At 44.2% G+C, this 23,278-nt stretch overlaps 1 protein-coding gene across 3 annotated transcripts in view; it reads right to left on the bottom strand.

Annotated features, from left to right (window-relative positions):
- The window catches only part of KRTCAP3 (keratinocyte associated protein 3), a 187,091-nt gene that overhangs the window by 29,390 nt on the left and 134,423 nt on the right, over positions 1–23,278 (bottom strand). For all 3 annotated transcript variants that reach the window (XM_069605471.1, XM_069605472.1, XM_069605473.1), the window contains exon 4: positions 12,131–12,331. In XM_069605471.1, the coding sequence (XP_069461572.1) occupies positions 12,131–12,331 (201 nt within the window). The remainder of the gene's footprint in view (positions 1–12,130; positions 12,332–23,278) is intronic.

The raw sequence follows: 23,278 nt of genomic DNA, 5'->3' as shown, positions 1-23,278 counted from the left end.
TCAAACCACACAAATCACCCACTCAGCCTCACAGGATTCACACAAGACTGAATGTAAGCATTACACATCGTGAGAGTGCAAGACGAGTGCTGTTGAGCTGCCCAATTCTTATCCACTGTGAACATTCTGTGATCATTGCTATGGTCTATGGCGTTACTTTTGGACAAATACAGCTGAGATTTTGCGGAATTGCCTGGCGGCATATGTGGAAGAACAGCCACGCCCCCCTGACCTGGATCCTCTACTAAAGCCTTTCACATTGTGGGAGTGGAAGGCAAGTGCTGTTGAGCGCTTTAACTTGCGCAGCCAGCACCTCGCCCCCAGTTTTCTTTAACCGACGTACTGTCACAATTGTGACCTACATTGTATTTAAAAACTACCATGCCAATACATGGCAATCAATTAACAGTGGCTACTTGAATCCAAAACGACCAGGACTATAAACTTGTCCACAGGATCTTATTGTCCCATCGCCGCAGGACTTCTAGTCTGGGGGTCCAGGTCTATTTCGCATGGATCAGTCAATGTCCGTCTGATAGTTCGTGTAGTGGGACTCCCTTAGCGCTATGTCTTTCAAGGGGGCATGTTATCTGAGGAGACTAATAGTTCCTGGGTTATTGAGTACCAGCTGTCATGTCAATTGAGCTTTCTCTCCGTCCTGTTCTTAATGCTTCATGCCAGACTGCCGTCTCAGCGATAGTCCATCTTTCTAGGTCTTTCCACCATATCTACACTCTTGGTCCGTCTGCGGCTTTCCAGTTCATTGCTATCCGTCTCTTAGCTAGTGCCCAGGCTACGTTGAACATCTTTTCCTTTGCTTTGCCCTGAGGAACTATAGAGGCCTAGGAGGCAAGCTTCAATGGTCCAGGCTCGTACTGTGAGTCCTCTTTCTTCTAGGCGCCGTTCTATTTCCTGCCAGTATTCATGAATTTTTTGACAGTACAAGAACATGTATCCCACATTGGCGTTTGACTCCCCACATTTTGGTCAGTTCTGTGTAGCAGCTCCTGGGAAGCGGGATATTTTTTCAGGGGTTAGGTATGCGCCATGCAGTATGTAGAATTACAGCTGCTTTAATCTGGCATTTCTGGATATTTTCAGGATAATAACAGAAAAGTCCTTCTGCTCAATCACTGATCTTAAACACTCCTATATGTTCATGAGTGTTCAGAAGGAACTTTACTGCTCATGTGTATGAGATGCACATACATCAATTTGATGAAGTACTTCCCTGTTATTATCCTGAATTCATGAATTCAATTGAATTTCTTGGTTTAGCAGAGTAGACTAGCAGCTTTGGTTTGGCACTGTATTTAACTATATTGATGAATGCCTATTTTGCATTATTTTGTGTTTTGCACACCGATGCCTGATCAGTGTGTGGTTTATGAATTTTTCTATAAATGAATATTTTGTTTACCTGTTCGACCGGTTTTTCCAGTCGTGTTGGCTCCTGACTGTGCTAAACCAGGGGGACAGGCTCATTTTCTGCACGGATGTGCATCACTTGATAATCAGAAGGACATTTATTAGTGAAATCTGCACACTGTTCTCAACTGGCCATAAAAAGACCCGGGATTGCATCCCATTTAGAGTGCAGCACAGGGTTACAGGCTGGCAACACCCGGTGTATGTTTTCTGTCCACCTTATAAGCCTCCCATACAGTGTTGGGGTGGTCCACGCTGCCCAGGTTGTGCTCAAAGAACCGCTGTTTGGATTCTCAAGCCCTCTCTGAGGTCAGTATCTCAGTGATTCTGCACATAGCTTCCATGTGGGAATGGGTTTGGGGCTATCCGTACGTATTCACTGAACAATCAGGGGAGAGTGATCCGATAGGGATCTGCCCTTATATGATGTGCATGCTATATTCCCCAGGTGTTCTTTCCCGGTAATGATAAAGTCTATCCTTGTGTACACTTGAGTAGAATGAGAATTCTTGATCGTTATGGTTCAGGCATCTCCACACTTCTTGCAGTTCTAGGTCTTTGGTCAGAGTATGAAGCGCCTTGGCTGGGGGAGGGAGTGTCGCTTTCGTGTTATCTGATCTGTCCACTACAGGATCTAATACACAATTGAAGTCTCCTCCCCATATCCAGTAGGCTCAGCTGAACGGGGCTAAAATGGGTTAGGGTGATCGGTAGAATACGGCTGCATTTTGATTAGGTGCGTATGTATTTATTATGCAGAATTCTTTATGGTCTATGTAGCCATGTAGAAGTATGATCCTTCCTTCTCTATCCGAGTATTTATGTACGATACGATGCAGTACGCCAGACACAATCCATAGGAGGACTCCACTAGCGTAGTTGGAGAATGCTGAGCCATATCCACTTGTTAGGAATTTGCTTTTGTTTGGGGTTAAGTGGGTTTCTTGCAATAGTGCGATATGGATGGTTTTTCTGCGCAGATAGGCCATCACCTGCATCCTCTTCACATAATTATTCATGCCCTGTACGTTCCATGTGAGTATTCTTAGGTTGTCTGCAATTGGGGGTTAGTTTCTCAAACTTTTCCTTGGGGCTATGTTCGTCTTGCTGATTGTCAGTCTTCCAGACTTTTCTCGTTTGCGGACATGGGTGCTTGGCTTTCAGCCCTCTCATGAGTGTTCAGGTATTTTCCTGTGGCGTTGCTTTGTCCTGTGGTTTCACCAAAACATTAACCTGTAACTTCGAACTTGCTGCCCATCGGCATTGATCCGTAGAGGCGTCTCCACCATCTTTCCACTGTATGCAGGACGCTGGTGGGTGAGCATGCTAGGCACTCAGTTCAGTTGGATTTGGTAGGGGAATATGGTCCTGTCCAACCTGGAGTCAGGTCGGGCTGTCCAGGTGTAAGGGTTTTTTGGTATTCCCATCTCCCGAGTGCTTCTTGGTCGGAGAGTGATTAGGTTGAAGGGCTGAGTTCCTGCTTCTAAAGACTATTTTGTGGTATCTGCAGTCTTACGGACTCCTTAAGAACTGGAGTTTAATCTGGTACTTTAAGTCTTCCGCTGGGGAGTTTCTCTCGGAGTTGACCCAAATTGTTTTCGTCCATCCAGGAGGTCATGTCTTCTGGTGTCTCGAAGAACAAGGATTTTCCGTTCTACATTATTTTCATTTTTGCCGGGTAGAGGAGCATGTTTTGGGTTTGCAGCCTTTCCTTTGTTGGCATGTATTGTGCCCGCCACCTTTGTACTTGTATCCTGTAGTGTGGGTATATTGCCAGGGTCGCCGAGTCCCTCTGGATCACTCCTCCTAATCTCGAGAAAGTGAATATGTTCTTTATCCTTGTGGTTTGGTATCTTCACTACAATAGGCCGCGGCGGAGCTTTGGCACGCTCTACCTTCCGCATCTTCTGCCCGATCTTGCAATGTGTTTAATTGATCGGTAAGCTCCTGGACAGCTCATTTCACCTATGTGAGTTTCCATTGAGTTGCGCATAGCCGCAATTGGTTCTAGATTCTTGTTCTGTTCCGAGTTTTGCTGGGGTTCTGGTGCCACGCCTCCATGGTGTTCTTGGCGGAGGGTCTGCTATGGGATCAACTTTCCTTGCCTATTCCTCCATTGTAGCTTGCTTAGGTTGTTGGCGCTTCTTTTTGATGCGCAGGTGTGCGTTTCCTCCTGTCGGACATTTGGGAGTTGTTGCTTAGTCTGTTCTGGAAGTGTTTCAAATGAGTGGGCCCCATCTATCGGGGTTCCAAGCATACGGTCACTTCCATTATATATAGCCCAGAGGAGTGGTGGTGGTGGTGGTCTTCGACTTTTAGGCGCCAGGATGTCTGGCCATCTCACTCTGTCCTGGTGCTGAAATATCCTGCGTATGTTGGTGTGGTGCACTATTCTGAAGCAGGTCATTATATTTGGTGGGCTTGTGATGTCCTTTTCGTATTGGTTGTGGCGGTGCTACACAGTTATGCTCAGATTTCCCTCTAGTGCAGCCTAATGTTGTGGAAGCGTTCATGGGTTTTGCAGTGTGTGTGAAGCAACTTCTGTGATGGATGTGTCTGATGTGGCTGGTGTTGTCGGGATGTTCCCGAGTGGCATGCTATCTGTTCTCTTTGTATGTAGTGAGGCACTTTCCAGTGGCAGTCTTTTCTTTATGGGGCACTCCGGCCGCAGTGTAATTATCACTTTTTCTGTGCACTATCAACTCTGTTATCATTAGCCCGGGTTGCGCAGGGCAAATGGGCACTTAGCTCACTGCTAGAATCAATGCTCTAGACTGTCTTTGGCTGTGGTTTCTGGCTGTATTTTCTGGGTGTAACACGGTGCACCTTACTCAAACTTGTGGGTGGCAGTACTGTACAGTTCTGTGCATACAGAGTTCTGTTGAATGGGCTAGCTAGTTACACCCAGCGTAGGGGGGGGATCTTTGATTTCTTCAGCTGCAGTATGGCAGGTTCAGAAGGCTGCTGTCTCAGCGGGCTTCCTTCCAGCGTTCCCCTGGTCGGGTCGTTTGTGCAAGGGGGCTAGGGATGTTTTCTGCTCGTCTTCCACAGCTTCAGGAGATCGCTCCTATCTGGGAAGGCTGTCAGGGGCCTGATTTTGCTTTGTGGGGCTGGGGATGTTCTGCCGGTCTCAGCCGCACTGCCCCCTCGCTCACGTCTCGGCAGTTCTTCCCAGCACCCTCCGTGCCTCTCGTCCCGACGTCTCACCAATGAGCTGCTTCGTATCCCTGAAGTCCGCTGGGGACCCGGCTTTGCTCAGTGGGGTCGGGGCTGTCTCACCTGTCTCTGCAGCCCTGGTCCACTGCACACTCCAGGGCTTTCAGCTCCGCCGGCCTCGCCGGCAGCCCTTCTAAGTGTGCGCTCTGCCTGTGCCTCGTCGCCGTACCCCTGTCGGTTCTCTCTCGCAGGGGGGCTGTGACACTGATCAGCTTCTTTTCACATTCTGGGCCGGCTCCCTGGGCTGAAGCGCTCCGAAGGCAGGATCTGGGGACTCACTGTTTGGTCTTGGCACCGCCATGCGCCATTTTGCTGGTATCTTCTCAAATTCTTCACAAGCTGTTATTTATGGCAGCAGGCTCTGTTTTTCAGCGGAATTGTGGCTGTGGTAGGCGGTCGGTTCAGTGCACCCTCGGTTGGTGTTTCCGCATCAGAATATTATCATTGTCTCTACTTATAGGATCAATATGGCGTATTCAGCAGGAGAGCTCACAAGAAGCAAGTCTTCTCTACATGCTCGCTGGCCACGCCCTCGCGTCACCAATTATGACTAATAGCGACACCTAGCGGCTCAGAAAAAAATAAAAAAACAGTCCAAGTCCCTGACTACAGACATTAGACAACTATGGTCCCAGAATACTCAACCATGCAGCTTGCGTGCCGCAACTGTTGACTAGATCTAACTGCATAATTCCCAATGCATTGGAAATATCAGAACAAATCCAAAGAGTGCCTGAAATGACATTGCAGATCATGGATGCCGACATTCTGACGCACAACACAAGCCTTAACAAGTTTTGAGCATATAGTGACTTTGTTGACGCCGAACCAAGTAGCTGCTATGGAGCCATCTGATTCAACGTGCAACATGGTCTGCACTATGCTCGATGTGCTGCCGGGTGAGTTGAACTGCACTGAAGCCATAATTCACACGTGGACACTATTCAATTACATTTATAGTGCGCACTATTGACTCTCGGGCATAAAGGCGCAGATCAAACAACAAGTATTAAACAATAGGACACCAAGACACTTCATCCTCATAAGAACAGAAAAAAAAACAAAAAAAACACTAGTATACTCTCAAGTGGTCAAAACAGTAACTAATGAAGTAGAGTACCATGGGATGGCATCTTCTCCCATATATGGCAACGTGCAGAGGTCATAAAGGCAAACGAGGGAATGAGAATGGATGTAAATGTGTAATGAAAATGCCATGATTTATGAAACACAGCTAGATGAATTACCGCTTAGGAAATCTATAAATCTCTCCCATTCACCAATATTGTATCCGGATTCAGCGAACTCGACAATAAATACCTCTGAATCTTCACCCGTGTCCTATGCAAAGCCCACCCCTCGTCCCGTCTTTTGGGTTGAGTCAACAAGCAATATTACCATTTGAGACTACTCAATGCCATGAATGGAATTTTTGACCAAATTATTTGAAGCACTTGAAGAAAAGAAAAAAAAAAAAAGAGGCCTAGGAAACTTTGGCAATGCTAATCTCGACTAACGTCGACTTGGTAGCTAATGAATTAAGAACTGTTGACCAATGAATGCCCCATTAACTTCCCCTAATGAAAACCTAGAAGCTGATTATCAACCCAAGGCATCGAAGGAGGTGGGCTTGCAGACATGGGGGTTCGTGGAGTCTCAGGACACAAACCCCAATGCATCAGCGTCACTATCTATATATCAAGTCAATGACTGAAGTGCTAGACTCCCAAGAACCACTGTACAAAGCTTTTCAATGCCGGAAAGGAAAGAAAAATGCACAAAATACCTGTAGAACGAATAACAAATCTAAAAAATGTGTAGACTAATTGACCAGCCCAATAATTTCTAAAACAATCTAATAATCCTAAAAAAACCTTGAATTACCCAGAACACTGCAACAAAACAAACACCAATTTCACAAAAGGTGACTACATCGATTAACCTATGTGAACCTGTTTTGCCCGATATCAACCTTACGAGCCAGGAGGACGAACTAATGAATCTATCCACTTATTCAATCTCCTCCCTACCTGCACTGAGCCCACTGGTAGAGGCAACTGACCATACAGTCTACCCAAAAGTCAATAAGGCAGCCCTTAGACATACCATCATAGAAGACATTGATGACCATAAGTTTGATGCTAGAAGGAAAAAAAAGGCTGCACACATGTAATCGAAATAACAAGCGAAACCTCCAGTAATAGTGGCACCAAATACCCATGACATCTTAGAACAAGAAACTCAGACATCCACAGACAAGACCACTAAAGAAATAAACGGGACCACAATGATCACTTGTACATTGACAAAGATAGGGAAACTAGAACACAAAATAATCGATACTGTGATGCTAACAATGCTCAATCGACATGGGGAGGACCCCTATCTGAATAGAACCACCATCATTACAGTATTTAAATCTATATTTAAACTAAAGCTGATTTGTTCATGCGATATTGAACGTATTCAAGTTGATAATGACAAAAAGATGGACTGTCCTTTCTGTCCCATTGCCCATTTAAGATCTGAAGAGAAATTACAAAAGGCAGGCTTCAAATTGGTCATAAGTAAGAATAAATACAAACCAACCAGTTCAATGAATGAGAGGCCCCAATCAGACAAGACCAATCATGAACTATTGCATATTAATTGCCAAGGTGACCAAGGGCATCCGTACCCTTAAGTCTATTTTGGGTCGCCACAGAGACCCAACAGAGCCTCAACCTGGACCTGTCTAGCAAAAGCAATTAATGAATCAAGCAACCTAAAAAAGCATTAATGCCAGGAATGGCCATCTGGAATATAAGGGGCTTTAAGAACCTAATGAATCCAAAAACAGAAAAACCCCTCTTGAATTATGAAATTATAGTTCGCGAAGAAACTTGGATTCTGTTGGAACCAACATGGCCATGGTATGAAATCTCCTGGATTCCTGCCATCTCCCGTAGCAAGAAAAACCATCTGCTGGATTACTGACTGCAATAAAACTCAATCTGAAAAGCACTCTAACAGAATGGGCATCCCCACCCCAATCCATGAAATGAACTCACACAACTGACTATTGGGTGCGTCAAGTGCCTTTGATACAGAAATAGCCATACTTCATTACTACTGGAACCCGGCCATGACAAATGACAATTATTTCTTACAACTGGTGAATAATATGCTCAACCTCATAACATCAAATCTAAAGATGGGAATGACCATTATTGGGGGGGATCTTAAATGCATTTGTATTAAAAAGAACAAACTATCGAATTGTGCTCAAGAATGGTTACAACTCATGAAAGAAAGGAGATTTTTAATGTTAAATAGCACATTAGAAGGAGATTCTCCACCTAATCCAACTTGGACTAGAGAATCCTTAATTGCAACTCTAGATTATATTTTCATATCCAACCAATCATTCAATAAGGTGAGCAACTTCACCATTGTACCCTCAATATTAAGTGATCATAATATTCTAGAGATCTCGTGGGTAGCCTCACAACAGAACCTCAATGACCACTATAAACATCCTATAGAAGTAAAAGGGAGAAATATAAAGTGGACCAACCACAAACTAGTAAAGTTATCGGAAATGCTCCATAATTATCTGAATACCAGACCCTATAAGAGCAATTTCCTACACTGAAACATTACATTGGTTTGCTCAACCACAATTAAAAGGCTTCCCATACCATTCGGTGCATAAAAATACATTTGGCCCAAACATACAAGCCATGAAATCCAACAAGAGACGAACAATAAGGCAAATCAAACAATCTAGCCATTGCGACAGAGTCCAGTTCTGAGATATGGCAATTATTAAAAGAGGGGTAAAACAACGCCTCCTCCTCATCCCTGTTAAATGCAATTTGTCCCGACACATGGCTCACACACTTTACAGCTCTATTTGCAGTGCCCGTTTAAGCACTAATTGCAAATAGTTTATTTGATCACCATGATATACTCATGCAAATCCATAGATTGAGTTGGGCCGGATGGCTTATCGAATGCAATACTGAAATCAAACCCACATTGTTGGGCCCACATATTGAACTTAATTTTTCAAAAGATCTGCCAATCAGGATAGATTCCTGGCTCATGGAAACCCTCCATCATCCCAATATTCAGGAATGGCAATAGGAAAGATCCTTTGAACTACCGCCCAATTGCCCTTCTTGATATTACAGGGAAAATCTTTGCACACTCAATATTGAGAGATTTCAGCAGGTGGAGAAAGTAGGAAGCCCAGCTAGATATACATCAATCAGGCTTCATAACCGGTCTTCGCACTTCTGTTAATTTACTAATCTTATCGGCTATGAAACACCAGGTACTAAGGACAAAGCAAAAGATCCATCTAGCCTTTGACTTCAAACACGCTGTTGATTCGATATCTAGAGAGCTACCATGGAAAAAGCTGAAGATTGCAAACTGCCCAGCCGTCATTCTAGATCTTGTACATCAGTTTTATAGCAATGCATCCATTAGAGTGAAATTAAACCAAAGTCTATTAACAAAGACCATTCCAACATATTGAGGCCTAAAACAAGGCTGCATACTTGCATCCATGCTATCTGACTCCTATATTCATGAAAAAAAAAAAAAGCATTAAGTGCAACATGTTCCTTTCCACCTAAACTTGATGAAACTCCAATTTCTTGGCTTCTCTATGCCGACGATTTAGTCATCCTGCATCAGACTGCGATCTGACTACAGAGGCAACTGGATGTTCTCCAAACTTGTGCCAGTGAAAACTCATTGATTATAAATATAACTAAATCGAACAGTTGGACCCTATCAGCCAGCAAGGGGAAGGAAAAGCTCCATTACAAGGGGGGAGCAGAGGCAATGACCACTTGGAATTAATCAATGAGTTATGTTACTTGGTCCAGAACAATAACAATTGTGATACACTGTATAAAAAAATGAAATTTAAAATGGAAAATCTTACATCACAAGTAAAAGTAATACAAGGCAAGTATGGCAAATTCTCCTGTATACCAATTCTAACCAGCTACATCCAGAAAGTAGTGCCGGTAGTTGCATATGGATCCCAATCAAAACTTGCCGAAAATCACCCTAAATGGTACTATCTTGAAGGGATCTATTGGAAAACGATATTAGCCATCTCTAAAAGTGTTCCTATTCAGATAATGTGCTTTGAATTAGGTCTGGTATCTCACAAAACGGTAGTTGAGTGGCAAGCTTTGGCGCTGTATAGGAAATGTCTGATGCATGTAGAGCACCAACCAGCTTCAATTCCAAAAATTGCAATCGCACTAAAAACAAACATGACAAATCTCTAAATTCTTGGAAGAGTTATTGCGTGTCTATTATGGAAAAATCCAATATTGACGAGAACCTAATAAATAATCCCGATCAGGCAAAAGCCAGATTACACCAGCATGAATGGATTCTTCTCTGGGATCATTGTCAAAAGACAAGGCATTTAGGAATGGTAATTTAATCATCAAATCATCACATCTCTGTCTAGATCTATGGCCTACTAAAGCCATACTAGCAACGAGATCCAAGGACCCTACATTCCCCAGCGTGTGCAGATTCTGCAATGACTCAATGTCAATTGAAAATCTGGAACATCTCCTGTTCAGGCTTGACCGCCTTGAGGAATGAACTCTTTCGTACATTTTTTCAAAACTTCAGAATAGTATCGCCAAATCAAATTTGGTGTCAACTATTTAATGCGTATCAGGTCTCTGAATATATTAACAATAGATTTGCTGGAAAAATTAGATTTATAATAGAAAAGGAATCACGCACAAGCAAATGGTGGGTTGAAGCTCTAAATATTTAAATGAATTTGGAAATCACAATATTCTAGCCAATTGTATCCCCACATTTATGATTGTATTCGGACACATAGTATCTTTCTTCCTTTGTTTCTTTTTAAGCTTTTGGTATTTTATTCTTTTATATCTATCCTTAATAACTATTTCAATGCAATGAAATTGGCATTGTATTGCAGGTCTTCTTAAGACTAGTGGATCTCACCAGCCTCTGGACAGTCTCGTCACATTCAGGACCCCCACATTGCTTGGAAGGTGGGTTACACCAGGCTCCGGTTACACAACAGGCTCTCCAGTCACTGGAAATCGCTATACATGTCTTTTCTTCATCTTCCTCTTCGGATTTTGTTTTAGTGGTCCACTTATCAGCAGCTTCCAGGATCAGAGTATTTATCAGGGACTACAGCACAACTACTGAAACTCTCCCTGCCATGCCGTTTACAGAAGGTAGCTGTCTGGCTGCTGAATCAGGACAGCCAGTCCCCACTAGTAGGGCACTGGTTCCTTTCAGGCAAGGAGAAAGACAAAGGGCTGCAGAATTTTTGTCTCCCCCGAGCCCCCTCATTTCCTGCCTTCTCAGACACTGGAGCCTTGGCGGGGAATACAAAGGATTCCTGCCGAAGACAAATCTTTGTAATGCTCATTATCTCTATATGAGAATACACATGGAAATAAAGCTATTCAAGCATTATTGGGGTTTCTATTTGAGTGTAAAGACGAACTTGACTGCAAATGTCAATGCGTGTATTAGTCGTAAACTTGTAGAGAAGTTATTGATGACATAGCTAGCCTCGTTGCACACGAGCACTCTAAAGAAATTATATTTAACAGTCAATGAAACAGTCACCTCTGCTAGTAATTGAACAGTCGCCGAAATTCTAAATACTGTTCACATCGAAGGTAATGTTGCTGCTGTCCAAGAGTAAACCGGTTAGATGCTTAAGGGTAGTGGTTCATCCTGCCTTTTGGGTGGAGGTTAGGGCATGGCAAGCAGTGTAGAACAAGTACGACAGTAGGTTTTGTGTGACAAGTTACACTGTGCGCTCGAATGTAGCTTCCGATAGCAGTTCCAGTTAAGATAGTCAGGCTGTTCTGACCAACAAGCAATTGTAAAATAACTCAGACATTTCAATCCCTGGACCAGCAGCCCCATCGTTATTATAAATCAAGGGATAGCATGTCCCTCTTTTTGATCAGGGGGGCCTAAGCTATGAGGGGTATTGCAGTAGAAAAGAAAAAGAACCTAGGCTACCCCACCTGTATCACACTGGCCGGTTCTGGGTCCAGCACACTTATAACGGATCTCCGTTAGTTGATCTGCACATATGAGACCACCCAAACTGTATGTAGAACAATTACATTTATTTATATTCAAAATTTAAAACCAGTTGCATCACACTGCTATTGACAAAAGCCCCTTTTGCTTTGCCTAAATAATCGTGGATGGTTTCAGCATTTAAGACACTAACAAAACCTGATACATTGGTTCTTTGCTTTCACTATTTCATAGTGTGGGTTAGTAGCATTTGTGACTTCAGATATGGTCTAGTTGACTTCACATCTATCTGGTCGATATCCAGCAGCCCCTTCTACTCCATAGCCAGTTAAATGTGAAGATTGATTGTGTATTCATGACATTGAAAGGAATGCAGTACATTTCAACCGGAAACAGTGCCTAGTTTGCAACTCACGTAAATGCGTGTGGTGTCGAATGGGCAGTCATTGGTCATTACGACCGACCGGACATCAGCTGGCACAGCGGTCGTGTTGCACCCAGCTATAAGGTTCCGCCCTCCATCTGCGACTGTTAGGGTGATGGCCAAGACCAGCCCGCAGAAGCAAGCGGCAGAGAGCAAGGAATTCAGCAGAGAGAGTACAAGTAACATCCAGTGCTGCATGAAGGAAAAGAAACCGTTCATCAGAATACTGACTTGCCAAAACACAAGCATTATTCAAAAGCATTGGAGATCCAAATAAACATGTCATGTAGGCTGTGCACCCGCAAGAAAGACATGCATGGATACATTTCCCAATTAAGTCACGTGCGGCAATTCAGGGACAAGGCTGAAGATCCCTTACCCCACTCCCATCCCAATTGTAAACCCATTTTGTTTGGTTACTGTTCCCACAGGCCGAACATTGCTCAATTGTTTCACATATATGTTCACACTAGCTAAAACAAGCGTTGGCTGGTGAATTTTTTATGTGGAGTGTTATAAATACAGTTTTCTCCCAACTAGGTGGGAGTGTGTAGCGAGGGAGCCTGAAGTAACCAAGGGAGATTTGTGGGGTTCTCCAACCAAAAACATTTTCAAAGAATGTGTTCAAATAGTGCATTCTGCAGCATACTTTGTGATTTGTGTAAAAAGCAACTCAGTTTGCAATTGTTTCTGTATGATGAGATTAACCTCTAGATGCCATTACTTCTTCCCTCGCGGGAGCCACGTTCCACAAGGCCAGGCCGCTACCAAACCTGGGGTGGATCTCATTGGAGGGCAACTCCCTAAGGGATTAGCGACGACCTGGAGAGAACGTGGTATCCTTACCACTCACCTAACTCATATTCTTACACCCAGACTTCTCCAACCCCCCCTACCCTGCCATCCCCCCCTGATCCACATGTTTTTTTGTTAAACCGACACCCTGAACAGCACTGGAACGAGGAATAGGCAGGAAGAAATTAAGAGCCACCTGTGGAACAAAAATTAGCAGTCTAGTGGATCCCAGGATAACATTGGCCAGGGCCAATATGAAAGTGAGGAAAGACTCCGGAAATGCGAGGGAATAATTGCAGAGTGCAATGCTAGTGAAGGCGCCCATGCATCTACTCAGTCTGTCGAACACAGACCAATGGCAAAGTGGAAGTGACTGAAGTCTGGGCCAGGGAGACAACCGGACCGCACAATCACTTAGACAAGCCGCCAGCTTCCCCATATACGCTGAGGGGCAGTGTCAAGCGATGTAAACAGAAGGAAGAAGCAGGGGTGACCGCCAGAGGATTCAGAAACCTCAACCTGGTGAAGGAGCCCACACGAGAGCCCCAAAGGTACAGGGGAAGACAGGGGCATAACTGGAAAACCGAGAAAGCATAAGTGTCTAGGACCCATTTGAAGTAATAAGCAGCAGAAATTCCAGGAATACCTGGCAGGTTCACGAACCACGTACCCTAAGAGCACCTCAACAAGGGGAAAGAAAAGGCCATCTCCCAGAAAACAGTACTTGGCAAGGGTGTAAACCCAAGTGTGCATCCAAGATCAGGAAGCCATAAAAGGAACCATTAGAAAAATAGGGTCCGGGACCCTTAAAAATTAAAGAATTAAAAAAAAAAAACACAAGTTGCAAGAAGCGTTAAACTTCTTTGTGACAGTACCTGGAAAGAAGGCAACCCAGGACTGTTACATGAGAGAGAGAACTGAGAGAAATATATAAAGACAGTACTTGGAAGGGAAGGGAAGTAAACCAAGTCTGTATGGGAAAGTAAGCAGCCATAAAGAGGACTGAGTGATACCTGTGGAGTCAGGACTTGGCAGGGGAGTAAACCTAGTGTGCTGTGGACTACGGGACCTGATCGAGAAAGAAATTGGGTCTGCCAACCAGGGTCAAGGACCCACCACAGCATGGAGGAAAATCCAAACCACTCTTCGACATCACAGTGCCTGGAAGGAGCAGTCCTCCAGGTAGGGTTAGGAAGTGCGTGTCCGATTCCCAATGAGTGTAAGCAAGTAAACCTAGGTTTTAAATGAAAAACAAATGATTTTGTAATATTTATTTTTTTGCAACTAGTTATTCATGCACATAAAAAGGGACATGTTAACTTCTTCCAATCGGGTACAAAATAGTCGTTTCTTCCTGTGGTACTACATGTACTACTGGTCTAAACAGATCCATGGATCTGTGAGTGCGAAAGCAGGGACACAAAATTCTACATGTCTTTCACATTTTATTTTTATTGTTATTGTTTGCCAATTTATGGGGAGTAAAAATTGCAGAACCACCTCAGCTTGGAAAAGGATGCAAGCCACTCTTCTTAACGCAGTGCATGGTAGGAGGAAGCCAGTTCTGCCAACCAGGGTCAGGGGCCCGCCACAGTTACTTGTCACAGTGCCTGATGGAGAAGAACCAGGTCTGCCAGCCAGGGTTGGCGACCCTAGAGACAGAAGAATATCTGAGAAGGGCAAATGGGGAACAGAATGTATTGTTTAACTGTACCAGAACGCCAAGGATGGCTGGGGAAGGGAGGCATTCCCCCAACACATGAACTGATAATCCAGAATTCACTCCTCTGGGCTAGAAAGACCAATTTATTAGTTAATTTTCCTTAGAGTGAGGGACAGAGCTAGGATTCTGACACTGGACCTTTTTACTTTGGACATCCCGACATTGACATTAGTAGCTTTGGTTAAGGCAAGGGAAACCCCTCTTAAGTTGGGCGAGATAGGGTTTTCTGTTTCATTTGAATAGAAATATATGCCAATCACCATAAACACCCTCTTACTTCTGCACACTCAGATATAGCACATGAAAACAAATCCACAGATGCAAGTCACTGACAGCGCACATGAACATTTTCATGATAACTTTGCCCGCAGAATAGGCCACTACAAAAAAAAAAAAAAAACATTTTCATGCGGGCTGTGTCCAAGCAGGCTGCATAAATATATTCCAAGATTACTACATACAAACCTAATCCCATTGGCTTTGCTAGCCAGTTAAAAAAATGCCATGCCGTAGTAATAAAGTACTTCTAGAATGGCTGCACCAATGGAGGCCAGTCTAGCCGCACAAATAACATTTGCTTTACCCTTGGAGTACAAAACTGCTTTACTGTGCATGAAGCGTAACCCAAGCCACGCACAATCACTGCCCCATACATTTAGCGACCCCGCTCCCCTTTCACACATGTAGGCACAAATTCTCTTTCACACAACATACACCATACTCTCATTCATCTGCACGAATTCTTGCATGCATAAAAAAAAAAAACACCAAAATAATACTTCAGTTATCTGCCCTTACCCTCCATCTCACAAGACCAGATGGCCCACCATTCTTCACCACGAGCAGGCTGACTGACCATCGACTGCTTCTCTCGGATCAGTCTATATTCTATGCTCTTCACGCAATAGTGAGGCGTATCCAGACCTACACCTTGCCAGCCTCGTTCCATCCGACATAGTCCTGGAGGACTGCGTTGCCTGCCACTCAATCAAGGGGGGGTGGCAAGCTCCCACCAAGGAGTCTGCACTGTATAGAAGCCACCGCTGCAAAACATGCCCATTATGACTTTACACCATTTGGCCAAGGGGATGTGTGCCATGCACACACCTCGACTAAACTGAACGGCCCACTTTTGCGTTTGGTCTATTGATGGTGGAGCCAGCAAGTTGCCAAATTTGGTCTTGTACTTGGCAGAGGGCCGAGGTAGACTAGTCACCAAGTACTGCAGGACACGAGTTGTCCCCTGTATGCACAGTAGTGCAATGCAAAAGCAGTGAATACTGTGAGGGCATGAAGGACGGATGAGCCTGTACACTTTGGCCATCACCTGCTGAAAGTGAGATTGTAGCTGGAAGATTTTATACATTGCTTTTCTAAAAGCAACAACAACCAGGTCAATCGCCATTTTGAGATTGAAATTATCCTCTTGGACATGATGCTTCATAGGGAAAGAGGATCACACAAAGTAGAAAATCGAGTTTCTGGATTTGTGGTCATTCAGACAATTTATCCAATAGACCACAACCCCACTTGGCACAAAACCATCAACCACAGAAACCAAAATGACAAAGGCAGGACCATCAACTTCTAGTCTGCCGTCCTGTTAATTTACCCCCTCCTATTTCAGCCCACGCCCCAAGGAATGCCTCCCATCACTCACAATTCTACAAGCAGTGCAAAGCTGCAAAAAGGTGGTGCATATACACTTTGCACATTACAAGGAAAAAGAAATAGATGCAACCCCCCAATAAAATGTCAGTGTCCACATAAGCCACAAAATCAAACACATAGTGACCCGTAAAACATAACTTGTGTAAAGTTAGTCAATTGAACACACAAATTGACAACCATTTGGTAGACCATAACAGGTGCTTTAATGGGGTTTAAGCATGTATACTGCCAACAGGAGCTACAAAGAATCCGTTGCCAATTTCTCTGTTCCGAGTGCGCCATTGACCACTGTGAAATACATCCAGGGGCGGAAGGAGGAATGCAGGTTCAGAGAAAGGAAGGTGGTGTGCAAGAGGAAAGCGAGACAGTGAGGAGAATGGATTCGTAGAAGGGTAAGGGGGAGATGGCAGGGAGTTGTCTGTGGAGGAGGGAAGTGGAAAAGCAGAGTGGAGTACGTTGACCAGAGGGACCGAGGAGAGAAAGTAGCGATATGAGTGAGAAGGAAGAGTGGAGAAGGAGTCAGAAGACTAGAGGGAGACGTGGCACAGAGAAAGGGAGGATAAGGGGAAAGAAAAGGAAGAGGCTAAATAGATAGGCAAATCTCTAGGTCCCCTGCTGACCTGTGGTGATGGGGAAGCCTGGGATAGGGTGCCCACAGGAGGTTGAGGGACCAGTTATGAACAGTCAAGTTTGCCTGCAGTCTCAAGAGCATTGTGAAGGCAATTTTAAAGTGGTCTTAATAAAAACCATTGCACCATGCATTGGACTCTTGAGATTATCGAGGGGACCTGAGAGATCGGATTATTACACTTTCCATCGGCCCATGTGGATACCAACATTGCTATTGTGCTGGGCCCTAAACGTTTGAGGCTAGCTGTACATTCCAGTTCTTGCAGATCCGGTCGAACCAAAATCAAGACCACAAGTATGAAGAGATTTAGGTATACTCCCTGGACTGCATCTCACACCTAGATATTGGCTTGGCTTCCCTTTCCGCCATCTACAAAGAGAGGAGATTCTTCTGCTTTCACAACAGAGATCCTGCATCTCCTGGGGCGCTGCACCCAACCGGACAGCAACCTCAGGGGGGCTTCTGAACTTCCAGCAGCCCTCCTGTGCGACTAGGTGGGAACTTGCAGTCCATCACCCTGGCAGCAGGCACTTGTGATTCGTTTCCTCAGAAACACACTTTACTTCTCTCAAACCCTAACCCGAGGCCTCGTCAGGTTGGCAAATGCTGAGCCCCCACAAAGTACAAATCCATGAATAGGAAGCGTGAGGCTATTTAATATGAGATAGACAACTTTAAAAAGAAAGTTCAAATTCAACTATTACCCCAAAAAGGGAACAAAATAATTAAAAACATTTTTTAAAAATACAAGACTAAAATCTGCAACTGTCCCTTTTGTTAGGCCATTCCCTATGGGCTTTTCTCATCCTGAGTTTGCATATTTATGTTCTTTCATTTTTCTCTGACGTGTTCTTACTCTGAAAAAGTGATCCCTCATAGGCTCACGTTCTCCTGTGAGGTCACAGGTATTTTTTTACACTGTTGTAATGTATTAAATGTAAGGTTGTAGAGCTTGTGCTTTACTTATTTTCTACAGGTTTCCGCTCTCTACAGCAAATCACTTCCTCCTCCCAACTTCACTGCCAAGTGGTCGACAAGTGGCAGTCGACCGCGATTGTGGTGCGGCATACCTGTGTATGCCCAACTCTTTGGTTCTCCTGGGAAACTGCTTGCATGGAGAAGACTCGCCCCCTTGGGGGTGGGGAGACTTCAAGTATTCACCTACTCAGTGAAGTGTCCACAAAGTGGTTGACGGCAGTCTGCAGCCAGTGGATGAAGTTAGGAGCCACCTTCAACAGGTGCGAGTTGCAGGGATAATTTGCAACTGTTATCAACAGAGAGCGGCGAGTTGCCATTTGGATACTACTTACTGCTCTGGCTGTGCCGTGGCTTTCCGCAATGAAATCAACCTACACCTTGCATAGTAAACCTGTGAACGAGGTGGCGGGTTATACCAAGCAAAGGCGGATGAATACCTTACAGACTGTAGTGTCCTCGCAACAGAGGTCTCTGCAACAAGATAAACCGGTTTCAAACGAGGGATTGGAGCCGTGTATGCTGGGAGTCTTGTGTATGGAAAAGGTAATTCAGTCAATCCAGTTACCTTTGGAGGTAGCAGGCAGTGTGGAGCTTAATGTCAAATGACTTGTATGCGAATAAAGTCCTCTAGCTACTTTAGTTCCTCTAGTTACTCCAACAAACTAAATCAACTAAAATAAAACCATGTAGCCATCAGGAATTCATTAATATGGTGGCGTCACCAATGCTTGCGCTGGACTTGGCGTTTAACTTCTTGGTTAAGCTGTATTCAAATATAAACGATAACATCACTGACCAGATAAGTTTAACAAAGGATGTCAAAAATGTCTTCCCTGGAAGGCTTCATAACAGCCACAAAATGTTCCCCAAGTGATAAGGGTTTGAATACCAAACAGGGGATAGATCAGGCGTGCCAGTTATCTCATATTACTTCAATCATTCCGCTTATGTGCAGCTCTGGATTAACGGAGCAGCTTTTGATTAATAGGTCATTGAGTGAATGTGAATTGCCATAATTGCGAAGTGTGACACATTTCAGAAGCATCGGAGAAGACCTATCCAATCTTTAATCAACAAAAGAAAAGGCAACCACCTAAAGCCAAAGCGAGAAACTCAAAACAAGAAAAGGGGGAAATCCTAATAAGAGTTATTGCAAATGTCTGTAACTTGGAGGTGGTGACACAGGATAGTGCACTAGTCAATTGTGTGTCCAAATCTGCTAAGGAAAAGAAGGTCAAAAGAAATGCCAGCGGCAGCAAGTGTGAGAATTCCCCCCTTAAATCATGGTAATGGGAATGCTTCTGTTCTCCATCAGCATGAAGCTTTGCTCGATTAGGATTATGAGTGATCAGTAATTGATCATCTTTTGCAAAATATCTGTTTATTGGGCAGGCCAGAAGCAAACTAATGATAGCCACTTGATGGTTAAATCTACGAGCATGGCGGTAGACTTACAACCGGCCTAACTGATAACGAGGTACATACTGTGGCTGAGCATGAATTGGTAGAGTATACCGTGAACCTTGCTCCATTCTCGGCTCTAGAACAGACGCCTTGCATAGGAAAAAAAACCTCGAGCGACGTCCCCTCAAATAGAAGCTCTGAGGTCTAGACCAACTTCAGACAGAACTTGTTTAGTTTTAGAAAAGCTGCCAATTGTTATAGACTGAGTTATCCTGAACAGAACAAATGTGGTCTCTTTTGTGGTCAGTATTCAGTTTGAAGGATAATGAGTCAGCGGACATTGACTGGCTAGAATTCTGGAATGATGTGGTGTTACACAGGGTCATTTTGCACATCAAATCGAAAGTGGTATTGGGAAAGGGGCGAAGGACAGCCATGCACATTTGCTTGGGGCGAGCCTTTAAGAATTACATGTATTGTGGGTTCTCAACAAGTTAAGAGCTAGAATATGGAAATCGTCTGCCCTCTAAACCTCTGCATGAGGAAAGTTGGCAGTGGCTTGAATATGCTTCAAAACTCTAATAAACCACCACAGTAGAAAATGGTTTCCCCTCAACTGTAAACTTTTTTATATTTTAGTTTGGAATACTAGAGGACATACTGTTAAGGACCGTTTTCTAAAGTCCAACAAGGGGCTTCATACAACCATATCTGAGGTAGTACAAAACTCCACTCTTAGTATAAGGCTGTACCACCTGAGAACATGTGATAGCGTAGACAGAAGGCAAGTCAACCACTGGAACAGAAGATCCAAAGCTAAAGACAACCAGAGGCACCAGCAGACCAGTAACCGTGAAGAGACCACTGCTGTCCTGACCACGTTTTCTTATCGACAGATGAGCTCCAAAGAGGAGGACTCCTTCGCTTTGGCTGGTGAAACCAACCAGCACGGAGAAAAACTGCAGATCAAGCCATCCACTGAGCTGCTGACACCTTTCAGGGCTGCAAACCGCAAATACCAGAGGACCTCTGACCCATTTGCAGTGAAATGTCTTTGAGTGAACGGATCCTCCCAGAACTTTGGTGAGCTCCAGTTGGACCTCCAGAGGTACGATCCCAACCACCCAGGTCCCCTCACCAGAGAGCAGGACTGCAGAATCGAGGAAGATCAACCTCGCGGTAACCATTCACTGTTGGAGCTTATGAAAAGGCACCAAAACCCCATACCGACGTTGGAGACCGAAGAAATCCATGCTGAGGGTCCTCTCGTGCCTGCTGCTGTGACACCCCATTCAGAGTCCTTCCTTTCGTCACCAGACCGAGGAATCAGGAGACTGGGTCTGTCGCTGTTGCGCAGGACAGAATCCAGCTGCATTTTCTTCAACTGCCCTAAGGTACTGTGGGGCTCAAGGTAGAACCTACCTTAACCAGACTAGCCACTCCAGTGTGACTGAAGTACGATACAAGGTGTTTGCATGTCCCACTCATACCTCTTGCTTGTGCGCTTTTAGGGAGTCCCTTAGCAGGGTACCTCTACATTGCGTTCTCCTACTGAAGTATTGCATGTAAGCATCACTTTGCCATTACTGCTCCTGGGGTAAGACATTTGCTACCATTCTACACTGGCTTTCATGAACTTTAGTTAGGGATTGAGCTGCTAAGGCATTAGGAGTGTTGCCTAGAAGTATATCTCTGCTATTGGTGTTGAATAACCCTCCTTTCTCTGCCCTAGAGACTGTCTGAGTGACTTGGTAAATCAATGAAACAGTCATTTCACTGTAAAAAAGGCAGGTGCACAATACGATTTAAACAGTAGAACTGTCATAACTGTCATTTTATGTAAATTGTAAGCGTGAGCAACTACTATTGAAGCAGCACCTATGAAAAGTATTGTTGATATTTTCTATGTGTATTGGTTAGTCTAAACTAGAATGTATCTATCTTACCTTGTGTATATAAAATGTATATTTTACTATGGCATTCAGTGTGTAAGAGTTTTTGGGCCATTGTATTTACTGAGTTCATTGTACTTACCTACAGCTCACATAAGCTTAACAGCCATCAAAAACTGGATGTCATCACATTTTCTTTCCCTCAACACTGACAAGACGGAAGTCCTTTTCTTCCCTCCTAACACACTTTGCCCTAGCCCCCCTCCTTTCATCCACTTCCCCCCCTTCTAATCTCCCCATCTCCACCCATGCTTGCAATCTTGGTCTCTACATTGAATCTTCACTCTCATTCTCCAACCACATCTCTCTCACCTCTCATGCCCGTCGGCACCATCTCTTCAACATCCGTAAGATCCGCTCCTCCCTCACTTCTAAACTCATCTCCCCCCCTTATTTTCTCCCGCCTACTCTCTCCTCTTTGGACTCCCTGTCTCTTATCTGGTTCCATCTACCACTCCTCTATCCGTACTCTGTCTCCTCAGTCATCAAGATTCTATTTCCACCTCACTCTCTCAACTTCGCTGGCTTCCCTTCCTCAACTAAAATTTCAATTCCTCGGTCTGGTTCTCAAATCCCACCATGATCTCGCTCCCCCCCTCAACCCCCCCATCTCTCTTCCCTCTCATTATACTGTCCCTCCCGCTCTCTCCGCTAGGCTGACCTCTTCTTACTCACTGCACCCCCTGCCCCATGTGCCTCCTCACGCTTCTGTTCCTTTCAGATCTTGCCCCCCCCACATTGGAACGCCCCACCTCTTCCTATCCACTCCATCCCCACCTACTCATCCTTCCACACATCCTTGAAAGCCCTTCTCCACTTCCCCCCCTGACTTTCCTTCCCTCCCTTCTCCTCCCCAGCTCCCCTGTTCCTCTTCCTATCCCCGTCCCTCCCTTCTTCTCGCACCCACTGATCTCAAATCAGATATTTGAAACCTTCCTTTATCTACCTCCTCTCCCTTCCCCTCCACCTAAGTAAATTGTTCTACATATTGTCTCACTGGTTTGTTTCATGATTGTAAATATGCTTCTTTCATTATTGTACCTTGTTGTAATACTGTAAAGCGCTTTGGATTAAAGTGCTATATAAACATAAGATTAGACAGGCCGCTCTGCCATTCTACCAATCCTTTGGTAAGTACAGCCTTATATTTCCCTGACACGCGAAGGCTGTGCCAATAGTAACCTATGGTTCTGATGCCCTTACGTTTTGGGAAAAGCTTAACTGGGATATTATGGAGGCCTACTGAATGCAATACCCGCCAGTTTGATTCAGCTTGACCTTAGTCATTTGTCATTGCAGGCGATGGTCATATGGAAGAATTTGTCCTGTTTAAGGAAAAATTATAATTGCAAAACATCGTTCACCATATTTTCTTATGCAGCAACCTTTAAAGGATGGCAAAGTACCATGTGGGAACAGGCTTGTATGTTTTTTTGTAGCAAAGCTTGAAAGGAAACTAGCGCTCATCTGTAAACCCTTTAGAAGCGAAACAACTATGGCCATCAGACTGGACACATACTATTGAAGCTTAAAAATCGTATTCGCTCTACCTGGTTTGAGATGGTTAGCATCTATCAGAATCGCCTAGTTATCCGATTCAATGCCCAGATTCACGATGGAGAAAATTATGAAAATTAGATTTAATGTAAACTAGACTAATGAAATCATGGGTCTGAGAAGAAAGCTTTCCAGGAATAACAGGCACTCTCGTTTCTGTACATCCACACCGACTGAAACCTTGCAACCCATCATGCTTGAATGTAGTAACTAATACCAAGAGAGAGAAGTACCTGGGGAAGTTTATCGCAGAATAAGTATGGATGCCATACTATGGCAAGGTCCGTTGAATGGCCCGCAACTTTTAACCAAGTTGAATTTGGAGCTTTTAAAGGAATGGTTCGGTCAGAAAATATTATTGGCCAAAAAGATGGCCAATAATAAAACAAATGCCTAAAATAAATAAATAAATAAATATATATATATAC

This window comes from Ambystoma mexicanum, chromosome 4p, assembly GCF_040938575.1.
Source record: "Ambystoma mexicanum isolate Mex_15411 chromosome 4p, UKY_AmexF1_1, whole genome shotgun sequence".
In the NCBI taxonomy this organism is placed as follows: Eukaryota; Metazoa; Chordata; class Amphibia; order Caudata; family Ambystomatidae; genus Ambystoma; species Ambystoma mexicanum.
Note: the sequence above shows the minus strand (reverse complement) of the source record. Positions and strands in the feature narration are given on the sequence as shown.